Below are 17657 nucleotides of genomic sequence, written 5' to 3'. Positions count from 1 at the left end.
TAGGATCAAGAAGATCTTCTTGTTTTGCTCCACCAGCTCATTTAAGTCAGCTGTCTGTGCAGTGGACAGCTGCTCTCTGAAAGGAATATGGGTTTGGTTCACTTCAGGTCTGACCTCTGGACAAAACTCTTCTTCTTGCACCATTCCGCACATCTGTGCAACCCACTTCTTCAGAAGGTTTACGTGGTAGTTTTGAGTTTTATTACATTTATCTGCTTGGGCTATTTTGTACAGGCACTGTTTTTTCTCCAAAACTTCATAGGATCCTTGTCAATGGGCTAACAACTTGCTTCCCAAAGATGGGATGAGAACAAGGATGCAGTCCCCCAGCTGGACTACTATTTAGATTGTAGGGTAATTGTAACCTCAGGCTTGGTAGCCTGTGCCTTCTCTAGGCACAGGTGGGCTGCCTACCCAGCTCTTTTTAGGTGATCCTGGATTTGGAGAGTACAGTCAATAGGGTTCTTCACAGGCTACCTTTTGTCTTCCCAAGTTTCACAAGCTATGTCCAAGATTCCTCACGGCTTCTTTCCATACAGTCACTCGAAAGGGGAAAACCCCATTGAGCTCTGAGATATTTTGTAGATTGCGAAGTGCATATAGGGTAGCAGTGAGTTCCAATTCTTGCTGTCTTCCTCCACAAATTTCCTAAACATTTGCTTGAGCATCTGATTGATGTACTCAATGAGTTCATTGGTCTGCAGGTGATACACCAAGGTACAGAATTTTTACCTTGAGTAAGGTGCAGTGTTGTTTCATTATCTTGGAAATGATCTGCCTGGATCTCCTTGGGTAGTCCAAGTCATGAGAAAACCTCCATTAGGGTGGTTGCCACCATTGGGGTCTTCATATTCTGTAGCAGTACTGCCTATCGATATCTTGTGGCATTGTCCAGAATGACGAGGATGTACTTATTTCCTTGAGTAGATCTCTCTAGTGGCCCCACTAGGTCCATGCTTTTCAAAAGGAGTCTCGATGGGGATTGGGATGAAAGGTACCACGCCGGCAGGCTTAGTGAGTTGGCAGGAAGGGCAGGACCAGCAATATAACTGGACCTGTTTATGTAGGCCCTGCCAATATTTCCTCTCAGGTCTTTTCCTCCCCAGGTGACTCCCTAAAAGGTGGCTGTGTGCTAGTTGAATGACCTTATGGCGATATGGTTTGGAAACTAGTTGTTCTATCAATTCCCCCTCCACACTGCCCTTAGTGACTCAGTAAAGTAGTTTCCCTTTGAAAATTTTCTGCAATTTTGTGCAGATACATGGGACATGTATCTGCATCTACTATTTTGGCAGATGGCTGATGCAAGGCAAAACAGCATGATCATATTTGAAAAACAAATTTTGTTTGCTCAAATTTATATTACTTTTAATAAAAACAGCAACAGCTTCCTTTGTAGAATGCAGTAATTGATCCTTCTGATCTAAAATTTTCTGGATGGTTTTAATACCTCCCTTAAGAAGCTGAGAATAATCAAGAATCTGCCTTTCCACCAAATAAAATCTTTTTTCTAGCATGACTCCACAACCTGAAGAGCTCTTAAAGTATTAGATTCAATAGACAAAATAGTCTAAACTACACCTTTAAAAATAATCAGTATGAATGTTCTGTTGATATAAAATAAATCATAGGCAAGCAAGAGAAATACTCAGCATCTTCCTTTAAAACATGCTTAGCAATTTCTAGGAATCTGCTTTCATTTTTAACCACAGGCATACAAAAAATTGGCACCTGAGTTATCTGCATCAAAACAAAAAAACAGAAAATTAAAAAATAATAATTTTCTTATTAACTACATCAATTTAAACAAAAATTCTTTTTTACAGTATTGCCAACAAAAATCATCAATGAACACTTCAATGAAATCAATTCAATATATTTATTAGAATATTACTATTCTCATCATATTAAAGCAAGTATTAAAACATAAACTACTCAGTTGCCCAAACTGCTGCCTTATACATGTTTTCTACAAAAAACCTCACACACACACACACCATTTATCTCATTAAACTAAATTGTTATATAAGTACAAGCCATCAAAATACAATTCAGTATTGTGCCATTTCTTATATTCTAAATATCCATCTAATTACAATCTCTACAGTCCTCTGATTTATTTATTTCCCATAAGTCATTAAGGGGGTCATTTTCCAAGCAGATTGCACGTGATACCAAGATTGGGGTGGAGTCAGCCCCAGAAGAGGAGGAGTCAGGGCGGCACCGGGGCTGTCGCTGCGAAGACTTCACCGACAGCGAAAGGTATGCATCTTTTTCGCTGCCGGATATTTGGGGTTCCCCCCCCCCCCGCCCCCTGTTACCACGGGATTCAAAGAGCCCGGCGGTATTAGTAAATCTAGCCCTAAGTCCCAATAAGGTCCTTGTTTTGCCGTATCCAAGATGCCAAGACCCCTCAAGCTAGCAGGGCACAGAGTGAGGGAACACTACATAGAAACATAGAAACAAATAGAAACATAGAAATGACGGCAGAAGAAGACCAAACGGCCCATCCAGTCTGCCCAGCAAGCTTCACACATTTTTTCTCTCATACTTATCTGTTTCTCTTAGCTCTTGGTTCTATTTCCCTTCCACCCCCACCATTAATGTAGAGAGCAGTGATGGAGCTGCATCCAAGTGAAATATCTAGCTTGATTAGTTAGGGGTAGTAGGGGTAGTAACCGCCGCAATAAGCAAGCTACACCCATGCTTATTTGTTTTACCCAGACTATGTTATACAGCCCTTATTGGTTGTTTTTCTTCTCCCCTGCCGTTGAAGCAGGGAGCTATGCTGGATATGCGTGAAGTATCAGTTTTTCTTCTCTCCTGCCGTTGAAGCAGAGAGCTATGCTGGATATGCGTGAAGTATCAGTTTTTCTCCCATGCCGTTGAAGCAGAGAGCCATGTTGGATATGCATCGAAGTGAAGTATCAGGCTTATTTGGTTTGGAGTAGTAACCGCCGTAACAAGCCAGCTACTCCCCGCTTTGTGAGTGTGAATCCTTTTTTCTTCTCCCCTGCCATTGAAGCTATGCTGGATATGCGTGAAGCATCAGTTTTTCTTTTCCCCTGCTGTTAAAGCAGAGAGCTATGCTGGAAATGCGTGATGTATCAGTCTTTCTCCCATGCCGTTGAAGCAGAGAGCCATGCTGGATATGCATCGAAAGTGAAGTATCAGGCGCATTTGGTTTGGGGTAGTAACCGCTGTAACAAGCCAGCTACTCCCTGCTTTGTGAGTGCGAACCCTTTTTTCTTCTCCCCTGCCGTTGAAGCAGAGAACTATGCTGTATATGCATTGAAAGTGAAGTATCAGGCTTATTTGGTTTGGGGTAGTAACCGCCGTAACAAGCCAGCTACTCCCCTCTTTGTGAGTGCAAATCCTTTTTTCCACATTTCCTCTTGCTGTTGAAGCTTAGAGTGATGTTGGAGTCACAGTAAGCATGTGTATGTTTATTGAATAAGGGTATTGTCTCCAGGCAGTAGCCATCATTATGGCGAGTCACCCATTCTTCATTGTCGGCCTCTTGACTTTATGGATCCACAGTGTTTATCCCACGCCCCTTTGAAGTCCTTCACAGTTCTGGTCTTCACCACTTCCTCCGGAAGGGCATTCCAGGCATCCCCCACCCTCTCCGTGAAGAAATACTTCCTGACATTGGTTCTGAATCTTCCTCCCTGGAGCTTCAAATCGTGACCCCTGGTTCTGCTGATTTTTTTCCTACGGAAAAGGTTTGTTGTTGTCTTTGGATTATTAAAACCTTTCAAGTATCTGAAAGTCTGTATCATATCACCTCTGCTCCTCCTTTCCTCCAGGGTGTACATATTTAGATTCTTCAATCTCTCCTCGTACGTCATCCGATGAAGATCCTCCACCTTCCTGGTCGCCCTTCTCTGTACCGCTTCCATCTTGTCTTTGTCTTTTTGTAGATACGGTCTCCAGAACTGAACACAGTACTCCAGGTGAGGCCTCACCAAGGACCTGTACAAGGGAATAATCACTTCCCTTTTCTTACTCGATATTCCTCTCTCTATGCAGCCCAGCATTCTTCTGGCTTTTGCTATCGCCTTGTCGCATTGTTTTGCAGACTTCATATCATTAGACACTATCACCCCAAGGTCCCTCTCCTGCTCCGTGCACATCAGCCTTTCCCCCCCCCCCCCCCCCCCCCCCATCGAATACAGTTCATTCGGATTTCCACTCCCCATATGCATGACTTTGCACTTCTTGGCATTGAATCTCAGCTGCCATATCTTCGACCACTCTTCCAGTTTCCTTAGATCCCGTCTCATTCTCTCCACTCCTTCCGGCGTGTCCACTCTGTTGCAGATCTTAGTGTCATCCGCAAAAAGACAAACCTTACCTTCTATCCCGTCCGCAATGTCGCTCACAAAGATATTGAACAGGACCGGTCCCAACACCGATCCTTGCGGTACACCACTTAAAACCGCTCTCTCTTCAGAGAAGGTTCCATTTACCATCACACATTGTCTTCTGTCCGTCAACCAATTTGCAATCCAGGTCACCACCTCGGCACTCACACCTAAGCTTCTCGCTTTATTCACCAGTCTCCTGTGCGGAACCGTATCAAAAGCTTTGCTGAAATCCAAGTATATGATATCGAGTGCTCTTCCTTGATCCAATTCCTTGGTTACCCAGTCAAAAAAGTCAATCAGATTTGTCTGACAGGATCTTCCCCTTGTGAATCCATGTTGCCTCTGGTCCATCAATTCTCCGGACTGTAGATAGTTCACTATTCTCTCTTTCAGCAGTGACTCCATTACTTTTCCCACCACCGAAGTGAGGCTAACCGGTCTGTAGTTGCCAGCCTCCTCCCTGTTCCCACTACCCTAACGCATCACTAGAATCCCTCTACCTCCTCCTGCCCCCTCTCCTATCCATCACCCAATCCCAGCCCTAGCTCTTTCCATCTCTCTCATGGCTCCCGTGAACACTCAGGACTTAGGTGGGAAAATCAAGGGAAAACACACCGCAAGGAAAGAGCAAGGAAGGAGGGAAGGCAGTCCAAAACCCCTAGATCCTGTTCAATTATGCCTATATTCAGTTAAGAATGTGCATTAGGTTGCTCCTAATGTGAAATTTGATCTCAATGAGTCGGTTTTTTGTTTGGATTGAGTTATCCAAATTGAATAGACACAGTCCCCCAAAAAATCCAAATCATTTCAAGCTCATTTGGTCCATACCCATTAAAGTCTCCTGGGGAAGTAAAGCCAAAAGAGCAGAGATGGTTGGGAATGGGACAAGGAAAAAACATGGCCACTCCTGTTTCAGTATTTTTTCAGCCAGTTAGTTGCTGCATTGACTTCATCATTTTTTAGGTAACAATAAAAATTAGAGTACTTTGAGCAATCAGTGACCATTTTGTTTTCAGTATTCCTCTGTTGGATCTTACAAAGTCAGAATTTTTAAAACTCTGTACTTCAAAGTTCCAGAATTAAAGAAATGATTTGGAAAATGTTTGAAATTTAGAGGAAAAAGCAAAGTATGCTTTTACTGTCAATATATCCTAGTGCTGCTGCTAGCAAGGGAAACTATAATCTCTCTATCAAAGGGTTGCTGTATAACTGCGTATCCGCTAGATAAGACTGTTCTTCTACAACAGACAAGTAGCATGTGTAGTGTCTGTATAAAAACATACAGAAAGATAGTTTTTCTCTTGCTGTGTGCACAGAGTGGCCAGTGACTGACTGTGATGGGGAAAGTTTGTTTTCTCTGTGTAAAAGAGTCAGTGACACTGTATGACTGTACTAATTATTGTGTGTATGGCTTGTACTAAGTTCTTAGTGAGCATAGTTAACAAGCATGCCTTGCGGTGTCGATGCTGTCATACCCCCTTCTAACTATGTCTTGGGAGTTGAGGCCACTGTGCTTGCTCTCATATACCTCGCTTTATGCTTAGGTATCTTTATGCCACTGTGCTTGCTGAAATATCCCTCAATCTAAGGTGAGTTTTAGAAGCTTGACACGTGCATCATTAGGGGATATGTGAATATGTCGGGCTGGCGCACACAGAGCTAATTTTAAAAGTTGCCAGGATACGCGCGTACATTTGCTGCACACACAAATAGGTTTCCAAAAAGGGGTGGGGTGGTGAATGAGTGTTCCCAGATTTTCCCATGAAATTTGTAGGTACATACATGCACTGGTGTGTGCCAGGGTCCCCTGTCATGTAACTTTACTTCTGCTATGGATGACATGTAAGTAATAAAACAAAAAGACTAGACAGATCAGCAGTGCTTTAAGGGTCATGGCTAACAGAGGGGAAGGGAGACTATTAAACTAGGGGGTTTGGAAGTTCTATCTATTAATTGGGTGAACTACCAATGGCATCGGCTCATTTCTCTTTTAAGATTTCCGCACATACGTGGTAGAAGTGGGATTTTTGGGCACATGCGCATGTCCCCTTAAAATTGAGCACACATGTATGTGCGACAAGGCTATTTTATAACATGCATGCATATTAGGGATGTGCAGAGCAAAATTTTATGTTCATATTTTTTATGTCCGAAAGGGGGTCCCACTTGCGGCCAATATGGACATAAAAAAAATCCAATGAGTTGGGTATATGTACATATGTGCAAAAAAAAAATTTAAACCCCCTCACCCTCCTTAATCCCCCCCCCAGACTTACCACAACTCCCTGGTGATCGAGCGAGGAGTGAGGACGTCATTTCTGCAATCCTTGGCAAGAAGCATGTGACGTCGGTGGCACGTCGAGTGACGCGGCGTCACGTGATTCCCGGCAAGTTCGCGCCGGACGGCTCGTTCGGCCCAAAAAGAACTTTTGGCCAGCTTGAGGGGGTCAGGAGGCCCCCCCAAGCTGGCCAAAAGTTCTTTTTGGGCCGAACGAGCCGTCCGGCGCGAACGAGCCGGGAATCACGTGACGCCGGCGTCACTCGACGTGCCGCCGACGTCACATGCTTCTCGCCAAGGATTGCAGAAATGGTGTCCTCACTCCTCGCTCCATCACCAGGGAGTTGTGGTAAGTCTGGGGGGGGGATTAAGGAGGGTGAGGGGGTTTAAATTTTTATTTTGGCTCAACAATCGTGATTTCCCACATATCGAACATATCTATGTTCGATATGTGGGAAATCCGATCGTTTATGTCGAATCAATTTTTTAAGTAAAAAAAAAATATGAGTTGCGTTTTACTAATGCGGTCAATCCGAATGCACACCCCTAATGCATATATGCATGAATGTAACAAAATGGCTACATCCCTGGGCATAAGCCGTTGAACAGGAGCACATGTGTGCTCGCGTACCAATTTATAAGTTGGTCCCCCGTGTTTTGGTATCTTCATGCCACTGTTCCCACTGTCATACTCCTCACTGTGTTTTGGTGTCTTCATGCCACTGTTCTTACTGTCATACTCCTCTCTGTGCTTTGGGGTATTGATGCCACTGTGCTTTCTCTATACCAATCACTCTATGTCTTGCTACATTCATGCCACTCTTCTTTCTGCCATACTCCTCACACTGGGCTGGATTTTAAAAGCCTTACGAGCGCAGGGCACTCGCTCGCCGGCGCACCTATTTTGCATAGGCCGCCGGTGCGCGCATAGCCCCGGGACGCGCGTAAGTCCCGGGGCTTCGTAAAAGGGGCGGGAGGCGTGTCAGGGGTGTGTCAGGGGCGGGGCGCAGCCCGGGGGCGGGGCGCAGCCCGGGGGCGTGGTCGAGGCCTCCGGACCAGCCCCCGGGTCGGGTGATGGCGTGCCAGCAGCCCGCTGGCAGGCGTAAATCTGCCAACAAAGGTAGGGGGGATTTAGATAGGGCCAGGGGGGTGGGTTAGGTAGGGGAAGGGAGGGGAAGGTGAGGGGAGGCGGAAGGAAAGTTCCCTCCGAGGCCGCTCCGATTTCGGAGCGGCCTCGGAGGGAACAGGCAGCGCGCACCGGGCTCGGCGTGCACAGGTTGCACAAATGTGCACCCCCTTGTGCGTGCCAACCTCGGATTTTATAAGATACGCGCGTATCTTATAAAATCCAGCATACTTTTGTTCGCGCCTGGTGCACCAACAAAAGTACGCGCGCGCGTAAATTTATAAAATCTACCCCACTATGTGTAAAGTTTTCATGCCATTGTTGATGCTCTATGTACTTTTCTTTGTACCTTGGATAGTTCATGACTCTATTTGTGGCATTTTGCCACTCTCACAGTGGCTTGGGCTATTCGTGCCACTGTTAGTGCTCTTTGCGCCTCTTTTGGTGCTGTGCGTGTTCATGCCACACTTGATATCTTGGAGTGTCGTTGCTTCTGCTGTTGATGCCTGCTGACAAATTTCATAAAGCTTGGATGGAAACCCCCAAAGTTACAGTCAAAAATAGGCTGCATTGCTTCCCCCACTGACTTTAATGGAAACAAAAGAAATGAACCACCCAACTGAAATGAATGAGCATCAGATATGAACAAGCAAACGAAATAAAACAGGAAACTAAACCAACAATTTGTATGAAAATAAGTAAGGGTCTGCCAGGGTTGATTGGTGTTTACTTTACAAAAACTGTACAGTTCAATTGTGCTTGATTTTTAATGTCTTTTGAGCTTTTTTCCAAAAATATTGTATGTAGGCCTGTGCGCTATCGGGTATAATTTTGAAAAAGCCCATGAAGTTACAAAGTCTATGAGCACTTTATATATGTGGCCTTTGTCGATAATTTTCGAAGGGAAACTACATGGCTGAGGGGTACAGGAGCTCAACACATATCTTGTGAGGGAATTTTTATTTATTTTGACTCATATTTTACTTTTATCACACTTCCTAGCAGATTACTATCAGGTACTGCAGGTATTTTTCTGGCCCCAGAGAGCGTACAATCTATAAGGTAAATTTTAAAAGCCCCATGCGCGCCAAAACAGGGAGATGCACGCATTGAGCAGATTTAAAAAGCCTCCCAGATGTGCGCGGACTTGCCACTGCACGCACAAATGAAAAGTTCCAAAAAAGGGGCGGGGCATGGGAGTTCCTGGAATTTAACTTGAAATTTGCACATAAATCCTTAAGCGCACAGGCACGGGCCAGAGTCCCCTGCGCATCACTTTACTTCTTCTATGGATGATGTGTAAGTTGTAAAACAAAAAATTCTAGTTAGACCAGCAGGATTTTAAAGGCCAGGGCTACCAGGGTAGAAGGGAGGGTTTAAAACTAGGTGGGTTTGGAAGTCCTAACCTTACCTGCGTGAACTGGGAACAAGCTGGGAAAACTGGGAATGGCATCGGAATGCGTGTCTATTAAATTCCCTCCACTTACGTGGTAGAAGCGGCATTTGCACGCTTAGGCACATGTCCAATTAAAACTGGGCGCACTTGTGCATGCAGCCAAGCTATTTTAAAATGTGTGCATATACGTATAAGTGTTATAAAATGGCCACATCCCTGGGCGCTGGTCAAAGAACATGTCCACATGTGCGCCCGCGCACCTGTTTAAAATTTACCATCCCTGTTTGCACCTGAAGCCAGGGAGAGGAAAGAGAACTGCCTGAAGAGTGGCAGTAGGATTTGAATCCTGGCTTACCTGATTTGTAGTCTGCTGCTATAACCCTAGGCTACACTTCCATTCCAATTTCTATTTTTTCCTTGAAAATAACACATGTAGAATTGAATAACGAGTCTATGCACATCGGGACTGATGTTCAAAAGCATTTACATGCCTAAAACTGGGTTTTTACACATGGAAATGCATTTTATACGTTGGCTTTTAAAAATTACTACTATATATGCCATTGAATTTTCAATAGGTTTTACCCTTGTTAAATGCACTTAATGCTGGTAAATTGCTTTTGAAAACTACCATGATAGTATGTTACATTTATGTGTTTAACTCTTTTGAAAATTCAACTGAAAGTGCATAAGTGGGCTTTTGAAAATTGACATGATATAGGCAATTTTCAAAAGGGAGTAATTTTGGAAAGGAATTATGGGCCTGATTTTAAAAAGCATTTACTCGAGTAAAACAGAGTTTTACTCGAGTAAATGCACTTTACTTGAGTAAGTGGGCTTTCGAAAATTGCTACAATATATGCTATTGAATTGTCCATAGGATTTACTTGTGTAAGTGCACTTTACTCCAGTAAATGGCTTTTGAAAATTGCTACAATAGTAGTTACATTTACATGTGTAACTCCTTTTGAAAATTACCCCCTATGCGCATAAATGTAACATACTATCTTAGCAAATTTCAAAAGCCATTTACGCATGTAAAGTACACTTACACGAGCAAATCCTATGGACAATTCAATGGCATATATTGTAGCAATTTTCAAAAGCCCACTTACACGAGTAACATGCATTTACTTGAGTAAAATTGGGTTTTACTCAAGTAACTGCTTTTTAAACTCAGGCCAATAGGTTTTATGTGCAAAAGTGCACCTTAAACAAATAAATGGGCATTTGAAATTTGCTACTATATATGCTGCTTGTAAGCATATTAATCATTTTGAAAATTATTCCCAAAGTCTTCAATCCTGCCCTCTCCAGGAAGACCTCCTCCAAATGATTATAAAAGTATCCATTTTGTGAAACACTGCACATACTTTCACCTGCATTGAAGGAAATTTTTCAAAAAACAGCAGTCTAGTCACATTGGGCTAGATTGCTTTGAAAATAATTTTCAAATTGGATTTTTACAAAACTTTTTGGAATAAAGTTTGCACAAAATTATGGACTTTTATTGCAAAGAAACATAACTATATCTCTCTGTGGTGTAGTTAAATTTTGCAAGAAATTACCAATTTGTAATTTTCCACAAGAAATGTAATTATGAAAACATAGGTAATGAAATGATTTGCATGATTTTTCAGCTCATTATCTATTTTTGGCATGTACTTTGTGTTGTGCTTCTCAAAAAGTAAGTTATGCATGAAAAAGCAGCAAATAGCATATGAGTCAGTTTAGTATATCGGCTTCTTCATTTGTTTTCTACTGTTATTGCCTGCTAGAGATTTAATTTAATTTAATTTAATTCTTACAAATCCATGCATGTAGCAGGGCAAAAGTGAGACTGTTTTAGCTTTTCCTTGATTATTCAGAGCATTTCAGTCCCTAGATTTGGTGCTCCTTATTAGTTTTAAATGTCTTAATTTTGCATGCTTTACCTGCTTTAGCTATCAGCACCTTATTCTCTCTGTAGCTTTTCTAAATTAATTTACATTTATTTTAATTAAATTAAATATTTTTATTTTTTTAAAGCATTTTATTGAGCTTGATGAGATTCAAAACAGCAGCAGAGAGTTATGATAAAAGTATATAAAGATTAAAACTTGTAGTCCTGATTTATTTTTAGAGAAATCAGAAAAACTAAAACTTCATGCACATGAAAAATCAAAGAGAGGGGAGGCACAGCCTTACCCTGATGGCCTGAAGTTATGACAACCCTAAGTAACTGACAGGCTAACATCCTGTTGAAGGTAAAGAAGAGAATAACATATACCATTATATAAAGTTTTATAATATTTAAGGATATCAACATAAGAATGAACTAATCCTAGATATCAGTAGACAGAGTGAGACAAATATATCTGTGAGATTATAAACCAAGATCAGTAATGGTGAACTCCAGTCCTTGAGTGCCACAAACGGGCCAGGTTTTCAGGATATCCACAATGAATAAGCATGAGATAGATTTGCATACAATGGAGACAGTGCATGCAAATCTTTCTCAATCTCGGTTTATATCCATACGTGGGACTTGAGCCTTTTGTCTTTCTGGATTGTTCATCGTAGACGTACCTGCAAATTCCACTGAGCTATGGAACTAAACTATAGATCTCTCAAAATTTTGAATTTATTAAAACTTATTATCTGCATTTAGGGGTAAATTTTATAATTCTACACGCGCGCGCACTTTTGTTCGCGCACCAGGCACGAATGAAAGTACGCCGGATTTTTTAAGATACGCGCGTAGCCGCACGTATCTTATAAAATCCGGGGTCAGCGCGCGCAAGGGGGTGCACATTTGTGCAACTTGCGCGCACCGAGTCCTGCGCGCGCTGCCCGTTCCCTCCGAGGCTGCTCCGAAATCGGAGCGGCCTCAGAGGGAAGTTTCCTTCCGCCTCCCCCCACCTTCCCCTCCCTTCCCCTACCCAACCCACCCCCCACCTCTGTCGCAGAAGTTACGCCTGCTCGAAGTAGGCGTAACTTTGCACTCGCCCGGCCAGCTGCCGCGTGCCATGTTCCGGTCCGGGGGCTGGTCCGGAGGCCGCTGCCATGCCCCGGAACACCCCTGGGCCGAAACCACGCCCACAGCACCGCCCCGGATGACACATCGACCGCATCACGCCCCGACACACCCCCCGATGACGTGCCGTCTGCGTCACGCCTCCCAACACGCCCACCCCAAGAAAGCCCCAGGACTTACGCACGTCCCAGGGCTTTGCGCACGCCAGAAGCCCATGCAATATAGGCTCGGTGCGCGCAGGGTGGTTTTAAAAGGGTTACATGCGTACCTTATGCACGTAACCCTTTTAAAATCCGGCCCTTATTGTCCGTTTAAGATGGAGTACAAATCAAAATGTGCAAAAAATCAATACACAGTACCAAAATCAAATACACAATACCAAGATACAAATACAAAAATGAACTAACCTGCTACAAGATATCATCGTCCCATTTCCTGGGGGCACAAATTACAATTAAATGGCAGCTTAAATAGGCTCTCTGAACCTGAGGAGATTTTTATAAAAGGAAATAAAATATGCCACAGTTCATGAGAAATACAGCAAAAGAGAGAGGCCTCTTTCAATGGATTTTTAAGCAAATGTTCGTCCCTCTCTCTCTCTGATCAGCAGTAGTGGTGTGCTAGACAGGAGCAATTTCCTCTTTGGTGGCTAGAGAGACAGGGTCACCTAGCACACCAAGAAAAGAGTGAGGGACAGAGGCCACAGGGCAGAGAAGGGAAAGAAAGACACTGGAGAATAAGGGAATAAGGTATGGGGAGGGAGAGGGTGAAGGATAGAAATGCATGGGAGAAAGGGTGACCCAAGGAAAGAAGGCTGCAGGGAAGGAGGGGATAGCACAAAGGGGCACAAAAGAGAATGAGAAAGACAAAGAGACACCAAGGAGGGGGGTGAAGGTCAGAAAAGCAGAGGGGAAGGAGAAAGAAGCACAGAGAGCAGGGTAAAAATTTGCGTTGGGGGGCACAGAGAAGAAAAATCATGGCCCTGCACAAAGGATGGAAGCATACCTCATTAACAGAAGATGCAGACAGGAAGAAGGTAGGAAGAGAGGTGGTAGTGGAGCAGGAAAGCATTTATTTTATTTATTTATTTATATACATAAAGAGGTCCATATTCAAAAGCAATTTAGACGGATAACGTGAAGAGTTATCTGTCTAAATGGCTTCCTCGGTTATATTCAGCCCTTAGCCAGATAAATTCTAGCCGTATTAAAAAAGAGGCATTTCAGAGGTGTTCGGGGAGGGGTTGAGTTATCTGGGTAACCTAGCTGAATATGCGGTATCTAAAGTTATCTGGCCTTATGTGGCCTTAACCGGATATTTTTAGAAGGCCGAATGACAAAAACTGAACATGCTATAGTCAAACAATTTTTTTTTTTTTTTTATCCGACTATCTATAGCTGGATACCTTTAGATTGGTTATATTCAGCAGGACATTTATCCTGCTGAATATATGGGACAACTTGTCTAGCTAACTTTAGCCAAATAACTTGCCCACTAGCCGGCTTACTGAAGATGGACCCCGTGATATTCTGCCTTTTTACCAAGAATGGCCGCAAGGCAGATTACAACAAATTTAAAAACAGCCAATATAATTTCAATTGACTCTACAGTTAGAATCAAATGTATAGTTGGCATAGCATCAAGAAGAATATTTTTCACAATCTTGTCACTTCATGTGCATACTAAAAAGATTTTAAATAAAGAAATAAATTTTTGTAAAGTTGCATAATTTCTTGATGGAGAAAAATGGTTAAACTATCAGCTAAGTGATAGTACTAAGGGGAAAAAAAATCATGTAAAGAGACGAGCAAGATATTAGTGGGTTCTGTTGCACAGCAGATAAGTCATGTAAACTTCAGTACTGCCCCCCTCTCTTCTCCCTGTTAATCTCAATGTAAGCAAAATCCCAAAGTTCTAAGACTTGATCGTAAAGTAGAAGGAAACTCCAAGGTATTTGCTGGACTAAGACCTGCGCATCCCAAGGATGGAATTTAGGTTTTATGAGTTCTGTCTGGTTTGAAGCATTCTCTGGAAGCAGTGCTTGCTTGCGTCCTATGATGACTTTTGTGCTTGGATATCCCGGGAGCGTGCCACCCTGATCGCACTGATGTGTTTTCACTTCTGCCCAGTAAAAGGCATTGTTCCTTCTATCGGGTATTTTTCAGTCTGATGAACATGCTACCCAGCAAGAGAGCTCAAGCTGAGTACAGCATTTGCATGGGAAAATAAAGTTCTGAGTATACTGTGACTTTATTGAAAAAGAAGCTTGTGCCTTTTTTTTTTTGTTTCCTTTACAGAATGCTGGACGTGAGAATGACTTGGATGTTACAAAAACTTCTGTCCTTCTGGGCTGCATATCAGTTATCAAGTAATATGTCAGAAGAGGATCAGGGGAACTCAACTGTAACTTCTCTGAGGTCTAGACCATTATGGAAAATCAAACCATTTTCTCACTTTGGATTAATGCATTTCTACTTCTGCCACTCTGGACTTTCTGTTTGAAAAAAAATAAATATCATCGATGCACAATTAATAAGGGGAAGCCAACTGCAGATGATGAGCTCTCTGAGTGGCACTGGAATATTAATCAGCCTGACAACAGTGTCTGTTACTCTAGATTTTAGTTTGCACAGTGGTCTGATGGCTTGGCACATAAATAATAGTTGGACTCTGAATCAGAGTTTGCCCACGGTTAATCCTCCGAATACCTCTGAAGCGCACGAAGGATCTGGTACTTCTATCACAGATAAGAACTGGCCAGCCCTCCTGATTTTGGTCATCATTGTTCTGACAATTGGAGGTAACATTCTGGTAATTATGGCAGTGTCCCTGGAGAAAAAGCTGCAGAATGCCACCAACTACTTCCTGATGTCCCTGGCTGTAGCAGATATGCTAGTGGGAATTCTTGTCATGCCAGTTTCTCTCATTACAATTCTATACGGTAAGTCACTCCGTGCATTTTTCTTTGTTTTTGCTTCTGATCAACTTAATAAGATTCAGTAACAACAGTCTATTGTTATGCAGAGTTCCTGATTTTTTGCAAGCATGTACTTTATAGGAGGCGACCAGGAAATGTGAATTAATGATTCTGTAATTCTCTAGTTGTACCATTGTTGATCTTCTCCTCTTAGCTGCTTTGAATACGATGCTGTTTCATCAGGTAGCGACTAAGCAAAAAAAAAAAAAAAAAATTGTTAAAATGATTGGTTCTACTTTGAAACATATTATGGGAAACGAGAAATCACAGAGCAGCAGAATTTCTGTCCGTCCTGAGAGGAAACAAACTGCATTACAGGATGAACGCCTTGCATTTTGATGAGGTGTAGAACATAGCAGTGCTTAGCCGCATGCACTAACCGCTTCCAGCTTCCATTTTTAAAGAGAGACAATAACAGCTTCAAGGCAGTGGAGTAAGTTGTTCACCACAGTACAGTAGTACATTTAATCACGGACCTGCTGCATGCAAGAAACGTGGACAGGAATGACAAGGGCTGCCTAGAAATAGGAGTGCAGGGTGCGGAACTGCAGGAAAGAAATGATGATTGAATTTTTTTTTTTTTTTTTTATTGTGTCTCATCCATTGCTGGTACCGCAAGCGACTGAATCTGGGCAATGATAGAAGATATTGATTGAGCTACAGGACAGGCAGAAGAAAAAAAAATTGCACACAAATGAAAGGAAACCTCTGAGGGGTTAACAGCCACATTATAGAGCAGTGGCAAAAAGGTACAACAAGCTGCTGTACTTTCAAGTCCAGAGCATTTATAGATAAGCTAAGCTTGTAATCTTTGACTCCAAGAGTAGTTATCATAGGTAGTTAAACTTGGATTATATGTTCATACCTTTCTGCTAAGTGCTTGGACAATACTGCTAATGCTGTCACTCCATGCCACACAGTGCTTAAAATTACATTGCCATCCTGAAAATCAGTTTTCATGTGATTCATCTGCCCATCTGGTAGCATGATACAATATAGAGGGGAACTTCATGGTTATTTCTCTCACCAGTCAATTAGTCTATTAGTTTCTCAGTCCATTGGAGATTTACACTATTATTTCCAATGTTAGAAAGTCATCTGGATGTTGTTCGAATGGAAAATGTTTGCAGATTTTTAACTCTAAAAATGCTTTTTTTGTTCACTTTCATACCCTTAGGAATATCTAACTTTCATTTTCAAAATAATAATGGAATTAATAGTTGATATCAAATAATATTTTGGCATAACTGTCTCTGACTAAAGGTCAATGCTGCAAGCTATGACTTCATTATGCTGCTCTGTGTTCCAGTATTTGGAGTTTGGGTCTGCTAATGCAGTTTTGTAGTTATTTTTTGGAACAACTTCTGAATTGCTCAACTGTATGGAGGATAAAAGTGCTGAGAGAAAATAAAATTAAACTAGAAGATTTTTAGAAATAAATGTCTATAGGCTGTCAAAATAAATCCAGAGATGAAATTGGCATCCTAATCAGCAAAACAGTTGTTTGCCTGTTTCCTTCCATAGACAATTCTATTGGAAAATCCCTGTTTAAAATGTGTTGGAATCTAATCTTGTACAAGCCTCAGAACCTTTAACTTGGGGCAAGCTGTTCTAGAGAAAACGTCACAAACCCATATTTTTTTCACTTTTTCCAAGACTCTATATTAAACACATCACAATGATGAATAAAGAAAAGGATAGCAGATGGAATCACTGATGTGGGGTAGCAGTTAAGGATATATCAGTGCAATATTATTGTTGAATATTATTTTGTAAAATTATTTTATTGCATTTTATGTTTAATTTTTATTTATTTTAAGAATGTTTTGATGGGATCCACCCTAAAATAATTGGATTCACAGAATAGATATTAAAATAAATAAAATAAATGAATGGTTTGTAAAATCTGTATAATTATTGATTTTTACTTGGTCAGTTCCCTGCACTGTAGACGAGGACAGAGGTTCTCAACCCAGTCCTTGAGGTACACCTAACAAGTCATGTGAGATAGAATTGCAGACAATAGAGGCAGTGCATGCAAATCCATTTCATGCATATTCATTGTAAATATCCTGAAAACCTTACAGATGAATTTTAAAAGCCAGCTGCATGCCAAAACCGGGAGTCGGGCGCGTATCTAACACATGCGCCTGTTCACCCAATTATATAAGCCGCCCACAAACGCACACAAGTACCAATGGGTGAGTATCTCGATTGGGAAAAAAAGGGACGGAATGTGTGCAGGGCATGGGCAACTCTGGGGCAGGGCCAGGAGATATGTGCTCAGGTAGCTAAGTGCCCGAGCATGCATCCAGGTCTATTTCAGTGCAACTTTACTTCTGCTATAGATGAGGTGAAAGTCAGAATAAAACAATTTCTAGCCACATAGGAAGTGCTTGAGGGGTTTGAGTTAATTCATTGAAATGCAGACTAAAGAACTTAAAGGTGGTTTTGAGAACCTAAGCTATAGTCTGGGCAAACTGGAGGATGCATT

At 42.1% G+C, this 17657-nt stretch overlaps 1 protein-coding gene across 1 annotated transcript in view; it reads left to right on the top strand.

Annotated features, from left to right (window-relative positions):
- Positions 1-14742: 14742 nt before the first annotated feature.
- The window catches only part of HTR2C (5-hydroxytryptamine receptor 2C), a 248788-nt gene continuing 245873 nt past the window's right edge, over positions 14743-17657 (top strand). Inside the window, exon 1 of the mRNA XM_029606517.1 lies at positions 14743-15127. Within this exon, the coding sequence (XP_029462377.1) occupies positions 14743-15127 (385 nt within the window). The remainder of the gene's footprint in view (positions 15128-17657) is intronic.

This window comes from Rhinatrema bivittatum, chromosome 6 (genome assembly GCF_901001135.1).
Source record: "Rhinatrema bivittatum chromosome 6, aRhiBiv1.1, whole genome shotgun sequence".
In the NCBI taxonomy this organism is placed as follows: Eukaryota; Metazoa; Chordata; class Amphibia; order Gymnophiona; family Rhinatrematidae; genus Rhinatrema; species Rhinatrema bivittatum.
The sequence above is the reverse complement of the archived record's forward strand: the minus strand, read 5'-3'. Positions and strand labels throughout refer to the sequence as shown.